At 45.6% G+C, this 15183-nt stretch overlaps 1 protein-coding gene and 1 pseudogene across 8 annotated transcripts in view; one reads left to right on the plus strand and one right to left on the minus strand.

Annotated features, from left to right (window-relative positions):
• LOC118391563 (E3 ubiquitin-protein ligase UHRF2-like) overlaps positions 1-10991 on the plus strand; it is a 50359-nt gene extending 39368 nt beyond the window's left edge. For 2 of the 7 annotated variants that reach the window (XM_052458471.1, XM_052458468.1), the window contains exons 5-19: positions 376-485; positions 929-1115; positions 1638-1761; positions 2070-2201; positions 2268-2327; positions 2394-2459; positions 4669-4776; positions 5093-5197; positions 6392-6498; positions 6706-6868; positions 7237-7374; positions 7735-7957; positions 8228-8379; positions 8644-8742; positions 8959-10991. In XM_052458471.1, coding sequence (XP_052314431.1) covers positions 376-485; positions 929-1115; positions 1638-1761; positions 2070-2201; positions 2268-2327; positions 2394-2459; positions 4669-4776; positions 5093-5197; positions 6392-6498; positions 6706-6868; positions 7237-7374; positions 7735-7957; positions 8228-8379; positions 8644-8742; positions 8959-9105 — 1921 coding nt within the window. In that variant the 3' untranslated portion in view covers positions 9106-10991. Of the gene's footprint in view, positions 1-375; positions 486-928; positions 1116-1637; positions 1762-2069; positions 2202-2267; positions 2328-2393; positions 2592-4668; positions 4777-5092; positions 5198-6391; positions 6499-6705; positions 6869-7236; positions 7375-7734; positions 7958-8227; positions 8380-8643; positions 8743-8958 lie in introns of all 7 variants that reach the window. The other 5 variants (XM_052458469.1, XM_052458467.1, XM_052458470.1 and 2 more) reach the window with 5 other exon arrangements.
• Positions 10992-14197: 3206 nt separating this feature from the next.
• Positions 14198-15183, minus strand: part of LOC118391627 (ornithine decarboxylase antizyme 2-like) — a 29548-nt pseudogene continuing 28562 nt past the window's right edge. The window contains exon 5 of the transcript XR_008061241.1: positions 14198-15183. This exon is cut by the window's right edge and continues 545 nt beyond it. The product of XR_008061241.1 is annotated as an ornithine decarboxylase antizyme 2-like (transcript).

A 15183-nucleotide genomic window follows, 5' to 3' on the forward strand; every position in this document is an offset into this window, starting at 1 on the left:
GACATGCTGGGAGGGGTAAGAGAGGACATGCTGGGAGGGGTAAGAGAAGACATGCTGGGAGGGGTAAGAGAGGACATGCTGGGAGGGGTAAGAGAGGACATGCTGGGAGGGGTAAGAGAAGACATGCTGGGGTAACAGAGACCTGTCATGGGACAGTTTCCGTTGGGAAAGTCTGTTTCTCTCTTCTAGGTCAGATGATTATCCCAGTTATGTAACTTAGATATTTCTGCTTAAATAAGTTAAGAGGACTTTCTCTATTTCTGTTTGTTAACCTCAAAACATCCTAATAGCCTGGCTGAGTGGGTGTAGAGAACATTCCCTGTGGAGCTCTGATGGACTGATTAACACATTCTCTCTCCCCTCCTCTCTTCCCAGAGGGCCAGGGGACGTCATCCCAGACTGTAAACTGTTGTTTCTGGATGAGATCTATCAGATTGAGAAGACTGGAGCACACTCGCTGTCTGCTGTAGATGGACAGTTCAAACGTAGGCCTCAGCACACTCATACCAATACTATAGTCTACAGCCATTCAGGGCTGAGATGGGGCATACCACAGCCAAACAGGGCTGAGATAGGTCTACCTAGTATGCCAGCTGTTCTAGAAGCGCTGAGGTCAAGGGGGTACTGCAAAGAAGTAACTTGAAATTGTTTTCATCAATTAGCCTGAAATTGATACATTTCAAATACTTCTTATATAGCATTCTGCATATTCAATTTAAATGGCAAGATTACATGGGTTTTTGGCATCAATACATGCATGTGTGTTTGTGGTGTGTGTGGGCTTATGGGTATTTGTTTTTGTCGTATGGTTTTGTTCGCCTGTGTGTGTGCCAATTCTTTGCATATGTATCTGTGAGTGTGTGCACACCCCTGTATGTGTTTACATGTGCGTCTGTGTGTGTATGTTTGTGCGCCGGGATGGATCCAGGCAAGAGCGGGCCGGAGTGTAAGCACTGCAAGACGGACCCCGAGTCGGAGTGCAGGTTCTGCTCGTGCTGCGTGTGTGGAGGGAAGCAGGATGCCCATATGCAGCTGCTGTGTGATGAGTGTAACATGGCCTTCCATATATACTGTCTCAACCCACCGCTAGCCACCATACCTGACGACGAGGACTGGTGAGCTCTGACCTGGTCCTCCCAGACCACCTGGGGGGTGCTATACTCAACACAGGATGACCCAATGGGCCCTGGTCAAAAGTAGTGCGCTATATAGGGAATAGGGTGCCCTTTGGGATGTAGACAAGACCTGTAGACCTGTGCACTGACGGCTGGTGGAGCAAGTATGATGCACAATGTCAATTGACTATAATGATTGAACATGCATTGTGAGTGTAATAGTCATGTTTACATGTTAGTGCTGACTGAGATATATAGATATTCCTTTAGCCATATAAGCCATATAAGTTCCACATTCTATATTTTCCTTTGGGTGCCAGTATAGATTTTATTGTAGGTACCAGATTTCTCTCTCATAGATGTCTTAGTAACACACTGTCTATACCAGAGACACTGACACCAACAGTATACTACCAGTAGTAGTTTCTCTCCTGTCCATCTACATTGACTTCCTGTATTGATCATGCTCTGAGAGGCAGTAGATCAGTAAGGGAGTTATGGTTCTTGTGTTGTGATTGGCAGGTACTGTCCCACCTGTAAGAACGACACCAGTGAGGTGGTTAAGGCCGGGGAGAAGCTGAAGGCCAGTAAGAAGAAAGCCAAGATGCCCTCGGCCCATACAGAGAGCCAGAGGGACTGGGGCAAGGTGAGACACATGGTCTACGACACTAACCCCTGGGCCCATACAGAGAGGGACTGGGGCAAGGTGAGACACATGGTCTATGACACTAACCCCTGGGCCCATACAGAGAGGGACTGGGGCAAGGTGAGACACATGGTCTATGACACTAACCCCTGGGCCCATACAGAGAGGGACTGGGGCAAGGTGAGACACATGGTCTATGACACTAACCCCTGGGCCCATACAGAGAGGGACTGGGGCAAGGTGAGACACATGGTCTATGACATGGTCTATGACCCCCCTGGGCCCATACAGAGAGGGACTGGGGCAAGGTGAGACACATGGTCTATGACACTAACCCCTGGGCCCATACAGAGAGCCAGAGGGACTGGGGCAAGGTGAGACACATGGTCTATGACACTAACCCCTGGGCCCATACAGAGAGCCAGAGGGACTGGGGCAAGGTGAGACACATGGTCTACGACACTAACCCCTGGGCCCATACAGAGAGCCAGAGGGACTGGGGCAAGGTGAGACACATGGTCTATGACACTAACCCCTGGGCCCATACAGAGAGGGACTGGGGCAAGGTGAGACACATTGTCTATGACACTAACCCCTGGGCCCATACAGAGAGCCAGAGGGACTGGGGCAAGGTGAGACACATGGTCTATGACACTAACCCCTGGGCCCATACAGAGAGCCAGAGGGACTGGGGCAAGGTGAGACACATGGTCTATGACACTAACCCCTGGGCCCATACAGAGAGCCAGAGGGACTGGGGCAAGGTGAGACACATGGTCTATGACACTAACCCCTGGGCCCATACAGAGAGCCAGAGGGACTGGGGCAAGGTGAGACACATGGTCTATGACACTAACCCCTGGGCCCATACAGAGAGCCAGAGGGACTGGGGCAAGGTGAGACAGACAGGGCCCTTGACACTAACCCCTGGGCCCATACAGAGAGGGACTGGGGCAATGCGAGACAGACAGGGCCCTTGACACTAACCCCTGGGCCCATACAGAGAGGGACTGGGGCAATGTGAGACAGACAGGGCCCTTGACACTAACCCCTGGGCCCAAGGTGGACTAAGGTTGCATCCCAAATGGCACCCTATTCCCTACATACAGTGCACTACTTTAAAACAAAGTAGTGCACTATGTAGGGAATAGGTTGCCATTTGGGATATAGCCTAATATTTCCTAATGACACGGGTCACACCAGGGGGTTGGGGCCAATTCCATTTTTAAATTCAGTCAGTATTTAAAGTTATTAATTCTCAGTTTTGGCAGAATTGAAATGGAATTGATCCCAACCCTGGGTCAGATCAGGTCATGGGCATCGGCAGAATCAGTATTTGTGGTTATCAAAATTCTAAAGGGGGAACTGGGGAGAGAATTTGGAATTTGAAACGATTCTTCAAATTTGTTCTCTGGCTGTCAAGGACTCTAGCTAAACTATGTGGGGTAACTTAATTTGTTTGACTCATTGCATATTTCAACGGAAGAAAGAGGCGATATCTTGGCCTGGACTGGAGCTCATATTTTAATGCCTCACTCAGAAGGAGGACCTCCTTAGTTCTTTTGGCAGCAGACAGAATGAGTGAGACACACACACACGGGGTGGCAAACAGGACTGTCATTGTCTAGCACTTTGTTCCGCTAACAGAAGCCGTTGGCCTGTTGAGTCAGTGTTAGCAGAACAAAGTAGATCTCTTGTTCAAGGCTTGGTAGCAGAGTTACTGAGTGCTCCTGAACGTGTCAGTTGGCAACAGGTAGCAGTGGTCAAGCTTGGGTATGTTCATTATTCACCGAACCCGAAGAGAACGGGCTGAGACAGGGATGGACTACCTGGACTTCAATTAAGAACTACTTGTTTTCTGTTGCAAAATGTTTTGTGTCAGTGTGCCCTACTGAACAAAACTGTACTTTGCAATGTCAAACTAAAATGAGTATTATTTCTTATTGGACAAGTCCAGGTTGTGCCTTCCCATTTTACTCAGTAGTCTTCTGTTTGGTGCCTACTGAACATGACCCAGGCCCACAGTAAGTTCCTCTGCTCTGTGTTAGATGTGTTATTCTGTGTTGGCTAACTCCCTCTCACACTGAGGCGATGGTAACTATGCCATTTAAAATGTTTTGCTACAATGTGTTCTACTGAACGCAACCCAGGCTCAGGTAACACAGACAGGCCCTCGGTAAGTTACTCTGACTAAGCCACAGTGTTTGCTGTTTCCCTCTCACACTGTGAGGCGATGGTAACAATGCTATTTAAAATGACTCAGCAGAGTGAAGTTCTTTTCCTGGAACTAAAGTAGGGGAAAATAGCTAACCCCATTGTTTCCCAGAAATACACCATGGATGTGTACCAAACGGGACCCTATTCCCTATGTAGTGCACTACTTTTGATCAGGGCTCATAAGGTTCTGGTCAAAAGCAGTGCACTATATAGGGAATTTAGTGCCATTTGGAACGCATAGAATGCTAATTGAAAACAGACTATTCTGTACATTAGTATGTATTTGTGCTAAACAAGGTGTTTTTTTTTTGGGGGTTACTCATGGTTTGGGAATGTTATGAGAGAGAAACACTGAGGAATGAATCCAATTGTCCAACACTTTAATAAAATAATCATTTCCAGCCTGGAAAATTGATTCTTGTTATACATAAAATGCTGTTCAGGTCTGATTTAGGCTATATGGTAGCTAAAGCTTGTACTAGGAAGTCCTTGGTTTATGTAGTGTGTGTGTGTGTGTGTGTGTGTGTGTGTGTGTGTGTGTGTGTGTGTGTGTGTGTGTGTGTGTGTGTGTGTGTGTGTGTGTGTGTGTGTGTGTGTGTGTGTGTGTGTGTGTGGTCCAACATGTGAATACATGCTAGCTAAAGCATGCATGATTAAGTCCTTCCCCTGAATGCCATGTTGATGTTACAGGGTATGGCCTGTGTGGGGCGCACTAAGGAATGTACCATCGTCCCTTCCAACCATTACGGGCCCGTACCTGGGGTTCCCGTGGGAACAACATGGAAGTTCCGCGTTCAGGTGAGCCAATGGAAACGAGGTTTGGTACCATGTGACCATACAGTTGGGGTGATGCAGGTTTGGTGATTTCTCAGAAAATGCAATATTTTCTAATTATGAAGATGTTGATTCTGGAAAATATAGTTATTTTCAGTTAACTTTAGAGGTTCATAGTTATCTAATATTCTGACACTAAGGATTTGTTTACATAACCAGTATCACATCTATCACACCATTGTTCCTCCCCCTCACTCTCTCCCCCCCATATCACCCATCCTGACTCTCCCCCACTCCTGTTCACTCCCTCTAACTATCTTCTCCCTTCCTGTGTTCCAAGGTGAGCGAGGCGGGAGTGCACAGGCCCCACGTGGGAGGTATCCACGGCCGCAGTAACGATGGCTCCTATTCGCTGGTGCTGGCTGGGGGCTTCGAAGATGAAGTGGTGGGTGTCTTTCTTTTTTTTTTCTTTTTCTTTTTTTGTGTCTGTCGTTGTGTTTGAGCTCAGCAATCTAGGAGCGTGGGAGTGTAGGAGAAAAAACAGGTGGAGGGAGATCTCTTTCTCCCGGTTTTCCCTCCTCTTGCCTCCTCTGTCTGGCAGACCCTATGATGTCCCATGCTGTTTGCTCTGGCCCTTTTAGCCTGGTAAACACTGGGGGAGGATGGTAGTCTACCCATCTATCTGGTTCTCACACCACTGTCTCTCTTTCTCCCACTCCTTCTCTCCCTCTAACACGTTTGACTTTCTTAAAGGATGGTCACTGTACAACATAGCTCTGGAGAATGCACAGCACTTTGATGAATGTTTTCACATTAGCTGGGTTTCCATCCAATTGGTGACAGATTTTCATAGGAATATTCTAAAATCAGTGAGTAATGACGTAGCACACAATGTACTTTTTCCACTTAAGTTGTCATGTACCAAATAAAAGTAAAACGTTCAATGTGTTGCCATCACATTTTCAACTCCACCAATAGTTTGTCACAAAAACGGTTTCGTTAAATAGCAAATGTGCTCTTGCCGCTCTATAGCCAACAGGCTGCAGGTACAGTGTGGGTAGACTGTTCGGGTAAACTAGTCTACATGACATTATTAGAACGAGAATATTTTTTATTTGTCAAAGACAGTCAAGTGTCAATCATCACGTCATCAGAATAAGACCCTTTAATTGGAAAGGAGCATCAAGATCACCACCGTTGACTTTCCCCACCCTGTGAGGTTCATCAGAGGTTATTTCATCTGTAGCCTAATCCACCGCATGGTTTCACAAGTCTCAGTGGGAGGACCACACACCATGTCATCGCATTACAACAATATCATGGTTATTAAATCAACATTTACAGATGAAAGGCGTTTCCAACGCCAATTCTCTCAATTTATTTTAGACACAAATATCCTACCAAGTCATATGAAATTTTACCAAGCAAAGATTTAGCTATTTTGACTGGATTTGGAATTGTAACTATGTTGATTTAGCTGTGTGCTTTGAGCTGTCATAAGAGATTTCCACTTACTCAGCAAAGAAATACAAGGATTAGCTAGTATGTGCAGAGTATTTTTAAGAGGTGTGTGTATGTGTGTGTATGTGTGTGTATGTGTCTCTCTTTTTAACCCTATGACCCCTACGTTACCCCTCAGGACAGGGGAGATGAGTTCACCTACACAGGCAGCGGGGGTCGCGACCTTTCAGGGAACAAGCGCATTGGGGAGCATTCCTTTGACCAGACCCTGACCCACTACAACAGGTACAGTAAACAAAGCACTGTACCACCTGGCCTCTTCTCTCCCTGACGTTTTAAATAGATACCTTTTTTCACTGTCAGACCTTTTTTTTGGGGTCGTCCCACATCAAAAACATCAACACACAATTATAACACTTTAATTATTTAACTGGTTTCAGGAACAACCGCTAGTTCTAGTCATCACGTGACCTTTAACCCTTGACCTCTCAGGGCCCTGGCGCTGAACTGTGACGCCCCCATCAACGACAAGGATGGGGCGGAATCCAGGAATTGGCGTGCGGGGAAGCCGGTGAGGGTGGTGCGGAGCTCCAAGGGCAGACGTATCAGCAAGTACGCTCCAGAGGAGGGCAACCGATACGATGGCATCTACAAGGTACACTCGCCTTTATTTTAATTTCATCTTTATTTAACTAGGCAAGTCATGCCTTTTGAGCACCATGTTCCCCAGATAGACCAGACCAGAACGGTAATCTCAACCCACGTAGTTTCAGGGATGTTGCTTCTCAAACAAGACAAGATGAGAAAATACATGTTATTTTTGAGATGAATCCCTGATTACCACAAACAAATCTAATCACATTTTTAGTGCCGTTCCTGTCTCACCATGAAACTCCAGTTAGTTAAACAGCATCAACATCAATAGGGCAATATGTACCCATACAGTTATAATTACTAGAACGGGCCTTCACGTTGTAGTCTGCTCTGTGGATGGTCAGTCATTCTATTTCTAATGTGTCTCAGGTGGTGAAGTACTGGCCAGAGAAAGGGAAGTGTGGTTTCCTGGTGTGGAGGTACTTGCTGCGAAGGGATGACCTGGAGCCTGCTCCCTGGACACCTGAGGGGCTGGCGCGCATCCAGACACTGGGCCTGGCTGTACAGGTGAGGGGTTTACGGTGCTGTTTTCTAGGACATTATAACCGTATGAGAGGACGTGGGTTTGGTTATGACTGCTGTTGTCTCTTTTATGTCTTAGTTTCTCAATTGAATGTAAAACTGAGCAGACTCTCCATTGTGTGTAGTTCTGTGTCCTTTGTTTGTTAATGTTGATATTTTTGTCTGTCTGACTGTTTTCATGTGTGTTTAGTACAGTATCCTCTTGCCTATCATTGTGCATTATGAGTTAGTTATAATGCATTGTAATACTTGCCGATGTTTTCATTTTCCTGTCTCTGTGCCTCTACTCTACAGTATCCCTCTGGTCGCCATTTTATTTTCATCTGTCTCTCTTTGTCTCTCCAGTATCCTCCAGGCTACGTGGAGGCCATGGCCAACAAGACCAAGAAGGAGGCTAATGCTCGGCCAGGGTCCAGCAGGAGCAAGAAGCACCCTGGACGGGGCCGGCCGCGGCTACAACCTCTGAAGAAGAAGGTGAAGGAGGAGGAGGATGAAGAAGAGGAAGAGGAGGAAGAGAAGCCCATGGAGGGTACAGACCAGTCACAGAGTAACGGCAGTCAGGAGACAGGTACCTGTTGAGACACCGCTAGGGATATAGGCCAGAGACAGAAGAGAGATGGCTTTTTGTTACCTTTAGGTGTACAGTTTATATCTGGTGCACTGCTATGTATGCATGGGCGGAATGGCCGCTAGGGAAACTGGTGACATTTCCAATAGATATAGAACTAGATATGCCAAAGCATTTCGGGGGGTGTTTTAAAAGTGTCAAATAAAATGTTACCCATACGATATGTGTCCATGCATCCGTAAACAATGTGTGTTGGTATGCGTCTCTCAGAGGTGTGTAAGGAATCGACGGAGCCCCGAGCCAAGCGTCAGAAGATGGAGGAGGCGTTCCAACTGACAGAACAGCAGCAAAGCCTCATAAAGGAAGACCAGCCCAACAGAAAGAACTGGGACGAGGCCATGGGACACCTCAAGGAGGGGCCGGTACGTAAAGGTCACAATGTGACATGCCATGACGCAACAAGGCACAGTACAGCAGACGCCATGGCAACAGCACAAACAGCATCTAAACGAACACAACAGCAGCTCACAACTCCGTCCCCTTAATTAATTGTATACAACCAATATTACACCGACACACAGTTCTGATTTAAGACTAATATTACTGGAACAACTGTTATGATGGATGTGAAGCTACGGTTTCCATGGTGATGTCTGTACCTGTACTTCCTGTCTCTGTTTCTTTAGAACTTCCTGAGGAAGGTGGAACAGACGTTTATGTGTGTCTGCTGCCAGGAGCTAGCCTACCAGCCCATCACCACCGTCTGTACACACAACGTGTGTAAGGTTGGTGTTCACAAACTGTGTGTGTCGGGTTCAAGGTTTCAACTGAATCTGCTGTTTTAAATGTAGTGATTATTGTCCGATTGTGGTTTTATGATTTCATACACATACAGGTGTAGAATTAGAAATGACCATATGGCACTGTACAGTTAAGGAGTTGTCGTTCTTTGACTTCTGACTGACCTGTGGCATTCTCGGTCTGTTCCTGGTCTACCCCAGACCTGTCTCCAGCGGTCGTTCCGTGCTGAGGTGTATACCTGCCCTGCCTGTCGCCACGACCTGGGGAAGGATTACGTCATGGTCCTAAACAAGACTCTACAGCTGCTGCTGGACCAGTTCTTTCCTGGCTATAGCAAGGGCCGATGAGGACAAGACACCTGCACTTACCCAAACAGTTACACACAGACCCATGATGCATACAAACAAACATAGGCATACACACTTATTCATACATTGGTACACAGTATACACACACCCTCCATCTCCTAGGCAGCAGGGACTGACCCCACCTGTTGGACTTGGACTGTCCCCATTTACGTCACCAGCCTGAAGTCATCCAAGCCCCAGGAGAGCCTGGAGCACCATGCCCCTGGGTACCAACCCCCCCCTCTCCCTCCCTCTCTAATTTTCCACATCCCCAGTCCACAGAACTCATCAGTTCATCGCCATCTACCTGTCCATGTGAGGAACAGCCAGAGAGGATGCTAATACTAACCATAGCCATGTAGAGAATGTCTCTAAGTATGCTAACGCTACTTAGCCTCCAATGAGAGGGGGTCAGGGATTACCACCTAGGAGAGAGGGTTGATGGGAAATGTAGTGTACAATGTTAAAGGTTATTTCTTTATTACTGGTCGATTTGATCTTTAGACACAAATGGGTTTATTCTTTTAAAGGCCCTGTGCAGTAAAAAACTAGATTTTGTTGTTTTATATATATTTCCACACTGCGGTTGTAATAATACTGTGAAATTGTGAAAAGTATGATAATGGCCTTTTAATGTAAGAGCTGTTTGAAAAGACTGCCTGACATTTCAGCCTGTTTTGGTGGGATGGAGTTTGGCCTTCCATGGTGACATCACCATGTGGTAAATTAGTTAATAGACCAATAAGAAAGAGGTCCAAACCTCTCTGCCAATAACAGCAAATGCTTTGTTTTCCCTTCTGCACTCAAACCACTCCCAGACAGTCCTAGCAAAGTTCTTGCTTGAGAAATTGCTATTTCTCAAGCAAGCTATATAAGGAGCTATTTTTTTATTTGTTTTTATTGAAAACAATCACAGTAAGGTACTTTGTTGTAGCCTTGTACGAACCACCCTTGTCTCGCGAGTTCACATTCTGTTTCCCTACACGGATATCCAGGATGGTTTGTACGAGGCTAGCTTAAATGTTTCCTAGAAATTATTTGAATATTGAGATTTAAAAAATTCTGCGTTGGACCTTTAAAGACGTTCCTCCTTTTCTCCTCTGTTCCTTGTCTGTCTGTTCTTGTGGTGATGTTCTTTTTCTTTAAAATATTTCAGGATTTTTTTTAAAGACATGCAAATGCAAAATGGTTTAAATAATGCTATGGTCTCTAAAGCAGCAAACTGTGATGTTTATTACTTCCTTCCTACCTACTGCTCGAAGTGCTTTATATACAAAACAGAAATGTTCGTCTGCATTGACTGGCAAGCTAATTGTGTCCTCCTCCTTTGAGCTTCTCTTCGTCCCCCCCTGTCCCTAGGGTTGCAAGATTCCGGTAACTTTCCAAAATTCCCAGGTTTTCCAGAAATCCTGGTTGAAAGATTCACGGAATCAGGGGGGAGAAAAGCAGGAAATCCAGGACTCCTTCAACAGGGATTTCTGGAAAACATTTGAGAAACTTTTGCAACCCTACCTGCCCCCCAGTCTTGTACCGTACCGACCCCTACCGTGGACTACAGTACTAACAGTTCTCTAGACGTCAAGTGGATGCTTCGCTTCAGCATTAATGTTCTCTGTTTTTATTGTACTTGTTAAAATGAAAATATGTTGAAAATAAAAAAAGTGATGTCTATCATTTCCTATACTACTACAACGTATGCCATTTTTCTATACTTTTAGTTGCCTATTCTATTTTAATCTGTAGTTATTTGTGGCAAACTTTACCTGCTGCTGTGTCAGCCTGAATCAAGAGTTTCATTGCTTCATATTGTGATCTGAAATTTTATACATGGTATAATAATACTTGATATGTACCTAATTAAATATTTTGATTCCAGAAAACAACAACTTGCCTGTTTAGTTTCCTTCACATTAGAGGAGGATAGTGGACTTAGCCTGGTCCCAGTTCTGTTTTGTGCTGTAGATCAGTGTTTCCCAACTCCAGTCCTCCAGTACACCCAACAGCACACGTAGCCTCGGACAAGCACACCTGATTCAACTGATCAACTAATCATCAAGCCCTTAATGAGTTGAATCAGGTGAATTGGTCTGGGGCTACTACAACACTGTCTTCTGTTGGGTGTCCTGCAGGACTGAAGTTGGGGAAAAACTGGTGTAGACAACGATCATAGGAGTTGGCCAGGAGGTACAAATGGATCTGGGACCAGGCTTCCGCTGGCCTCACCTGAAACGTTGGTTTCAGACTCAGTATGGGCCTCAGTATGGGCCTCCCTGATTGATATATATATATAAGACCCAAACAAAAGGACAGTGGAAAGAGGTAAATTTAGGCACTCTATAAAGATCCCCGTCTCTATACATTACTTCGGTCATGTAGGAGTCAGAGAATGATATACAGGGGGCCTCCTTTTACACATACCTACCTACTGAGCTGATTAGTAGAGCTGGGTCCTGTACCTACTGAGCTGATTAGTAGAGCCGGGTCCTTTGCTGATTAGTAGAGCTGGGTCCTGTACCTACTGAGCTGATTAGTAGAGCCGGGTCCTTTGCTGATTAGTAGAGCCGGGTCCTGAACCTACTGAGCTGATTAGTAGAGCCGGGTCCTGCACCTACTGAGCTGATTAGTAGAGCCAGGTCCTGAACCTACTGAGCTGATTAGTAGAGCCGGGTCCTTTGCTGATTAGTAGAGCCGGGTCCTGCACCTACTGAGCTGATTAGTAGAGCCAGGTCCTGAACCTACTGAGCTGATTAGTAGAGCCAGACCCTGTAACTACTGAGCTGATTAGTAGAGCCAGGTCCTGAACCTACTGAGCTGATTAGTAGAGCCGGGTCCTGAACCTACTGAGCTGATTAGTAGAGCCGGGTCCTGTACCTACTGAGCTGATTAGTAGAGCCAGACCCTGAACCGACTGAGCTGATTAGTAGAGCCAGACCCTGAACCTACTGAGCTGATTAGTAGAGCCGGGTCCTGTACCTACTGAGCTGATTAGTAGAGCCAGACCCTGTACCTACTGAGCTGATTAATAGAGCCAGACCCTGAACCGACTGAGCTGATTAGTAGAGCCAGACCCTGAACCTACTGAGCTGATTAGTAGAGCCTGAACCTACTGAGCTGATTAGTAGAGCCAGACCCTGAACCTACTGAGCTGATTAGTAGAGCCGGGTCCTGAACCTACTGAGCTGATTAGTAGAGCCAGGTCCTGAACCTACTGAGCTGATTAGTAGAGCCGGGTCCTGAACCTACTGAGCTGATTAGTAGAGCCAGACCCTGAACCTACTGAGCTGATTAGTAGAGCCAGACCCTGTACCTACCGAGCTGATTAGTAGAGCTGGGTCCTGTACCTACTGAGCTGATTAGTAGAGCCGGGTCCAAACCATACTGAGCTGATTAGTAGAGCCAGACCCTGAACCTACTGAGCTGATTAGTAGAGCCGGGTCCTGTACCTACTGAGCTGATTAGTAGAGCCGGGTCCTGTATCTACTGAGCTGATTAGTAGAGCCGGGTCCTGTACCTACTGAGCTGATTAGTAGAGCCGGGTCCAAACCTACTGAGCTGATTAGTAGAGCCGGGTCCTGTACCTACTGAGCTGATTAGTAGAGCCGGGTCCTGTACCTACTGAGCTGATTAGTAGAGCCGGGTCCTGTACCTACTGAGCTGATTAGTAGAGCCGGGTCCTGCACCTTCATAGCTGATTAGTAGAGCCGGGTCCTGTACCTACTGAGCTGATTAGTAGAGCCGGGTCCTGTACCTACTGAGCTGATTAGTAGAGCCGGGTCCTGTACCTACTGAGCTGATTAGTAGAGCCGGGTCCTATAACTACTGAGCTGATTAGTAGAGCCGGGTCCTATAACTACTGAGCTGATTAGTAGAGCCGGGTCCTATAACTACTGAGCTGATGATTAGAGCTGTGTGCTGTGCTATGGCTTGGTTTCTTGTGGAACAGTGTAAATATTGCTTTGTTGATCTTGCATTCTGGAACGTGAGATGTGTGCTTTGCCAGTGCAACTTTTCTATTCTAAAACCAGGTAGAGAACCCCATAGAGATCTAAAGGCGCTACACGGTCAATCTGCCGTCTGCATTGACAGTGAAATGTCACCTGCATAAATTAGGGCATTCACACTTCCTGCGTCTCGCTGAGCAGCGCAGAGCTGTTGTCAAGGAATGGAGTTTTTGTTTACAGGACCTCGTGCCCTCACCTACGGTCAAACAATGTCATCATGGCGCTATACAGAGCCCATCCGCATTATTAAAACATTTGAGGGCCGTCTGGCGATGCAGTAGAGCTCAATTTGGCCTCTGGAGGCTCCGCAATTGCGTAACACCATCCATACGGCACTACCGACCACATTTTCGGGATCAAACATAAAAGGTCTCTTAGGGGAGAATGCAGGCAGTTTAGTGTCGAGGGGATTTAGTTCACCCCTGGATTCTGCATGTGAAACTAATGCCATACATACAAAATGGTGCAGGTTATAACAGAACAGGGAATATCCTGGTGGCATCATGAAAGAGGGAGCGTTCCCTGGTGGACTAACATTTTATTACACTTGTCAATCCCCCAATAGCCTCGTTTTATAACATGACTAGGAATGCGTTCCTATTCTCTAACCTTCTCCAGAAGTGTGCACCCCCCCCTTTATGCATTTAAAAGTATTGGATTGGTGTAAGCATGGCTGGAGGGTATTTCCACCATATTCCTCAAATCAGTCCATTGCTTTTAAATCCATGAAGGGGAGTGTACGAGTGCAAAGGGTAGAGAATAGGAGTGCAGACAGCCATAGAATCCATAACGCACCCCTGAATTCAATCAATTACAGATCAGGGATAATAGCGTTGCTAGTCCTCTGAGAATATTTACGCGTACTGTATCTGAGCTGAAAACAGTTTATCCAGTCACAACTCGGCTATCTGTTCCTCCTGTATCCTTACTTCGCAGAAATACTGACACGTCAGTAACTAGCGTACTACCCTGATGGTAAATGTCTAAAATGAGAACCTGTGCGTCCTTGCCCCGAGGCATGGCTACAGACTGGCCACCACAGGCGTCTTCAACAGTGCGCCATGTAAAACAGGCCACATGCGGTGTCATGATGAGACTTGCATTTTTCTTAATTTTATTGTCACAGAAGCACAATAGGTACCACTATGCAAGATGCACATCAAACTTATAAACAATTTTGAATTTAAAATAAAAAAAAAGTTCAAAGGAATGCTAGTCCAAATATCCCATCAGACATCACAACACATGTATCCAAACGATGCTCTACAATAATGTTCAGGTATCGAGACAGAAAAGCAAAAGCACTTTGGATTCCCCCCCTCTATTTTTTTTTTTTTTTTTTTTTTAGCTTTGTACCAATTCACCCATCATATTACATATTTATCACAAATGCACCCAAACCAGTCACACAAAACAGCATTCGCCTGTGCTCTCCAACACACAAGTCTAAAGAGCTATTATCCAGCCATGAAGTACCAATATCGGGGCAGTTTTTGCTCAAAAGTCATGTTTACACACATCATTACAACAATTTCAGAAGATCGAGTGCCTTTATATCTAAACAATTGTCAGATTAAAGGTGGGGCTGACATTGTTTTTTTGTTTTAATCTTAACCAATGAAATAAAAAGATTATATTGAATATAGCCAATTAAATAAAAGCGTATGCTCTCATTTCAATGACTAAGGTATATCTTAGCCAATCAAATTAAAAGTTGGAGTACCCAAGTGTAATTCTGACAGCCTGTTTTTGTACATTTAAGAAATAACGACAAGTCCTCCATCTTTTTTAGCAACAAGAATAAAGAACAAAAAATATCAATAGACAATTGATTGATGAAAACAGAATTGCAATATTCTCAAAGTCCTTAAAACACATGGTTCCCTCTGAAGTATTGGAACAAAATACCAACGAAACTGAACTGAAGAATTTAACAAATATCAGCCGAGCTGTGAAACTAGGGGATACACATCCTAATCATCCGCTTCCTTTGACACAAAGCATGGAAGGCTGTAAGCACTTGGGTCAGGTGGTCGATTGGCTGGGGTACAGGAGAGGGTAGGGCATTGGGTAGGGG

The sequence above is a fragment of the Oncorhynchus keta genome, chromosome 12 (genome assembly GCF_023373465.1).
Source record: "Oncorhynchus keta strain PuntledgeMale-10-30-2019 chromosome 12, Oket_V2, whole genome shotgun sequence".
Lineage (NCBI taxonomy): Eukaryota > Metazoa > Chordata > Actinopteri > Salmoniformes > Salmonidae > Oncorhynchus > Oncorhynchus keta.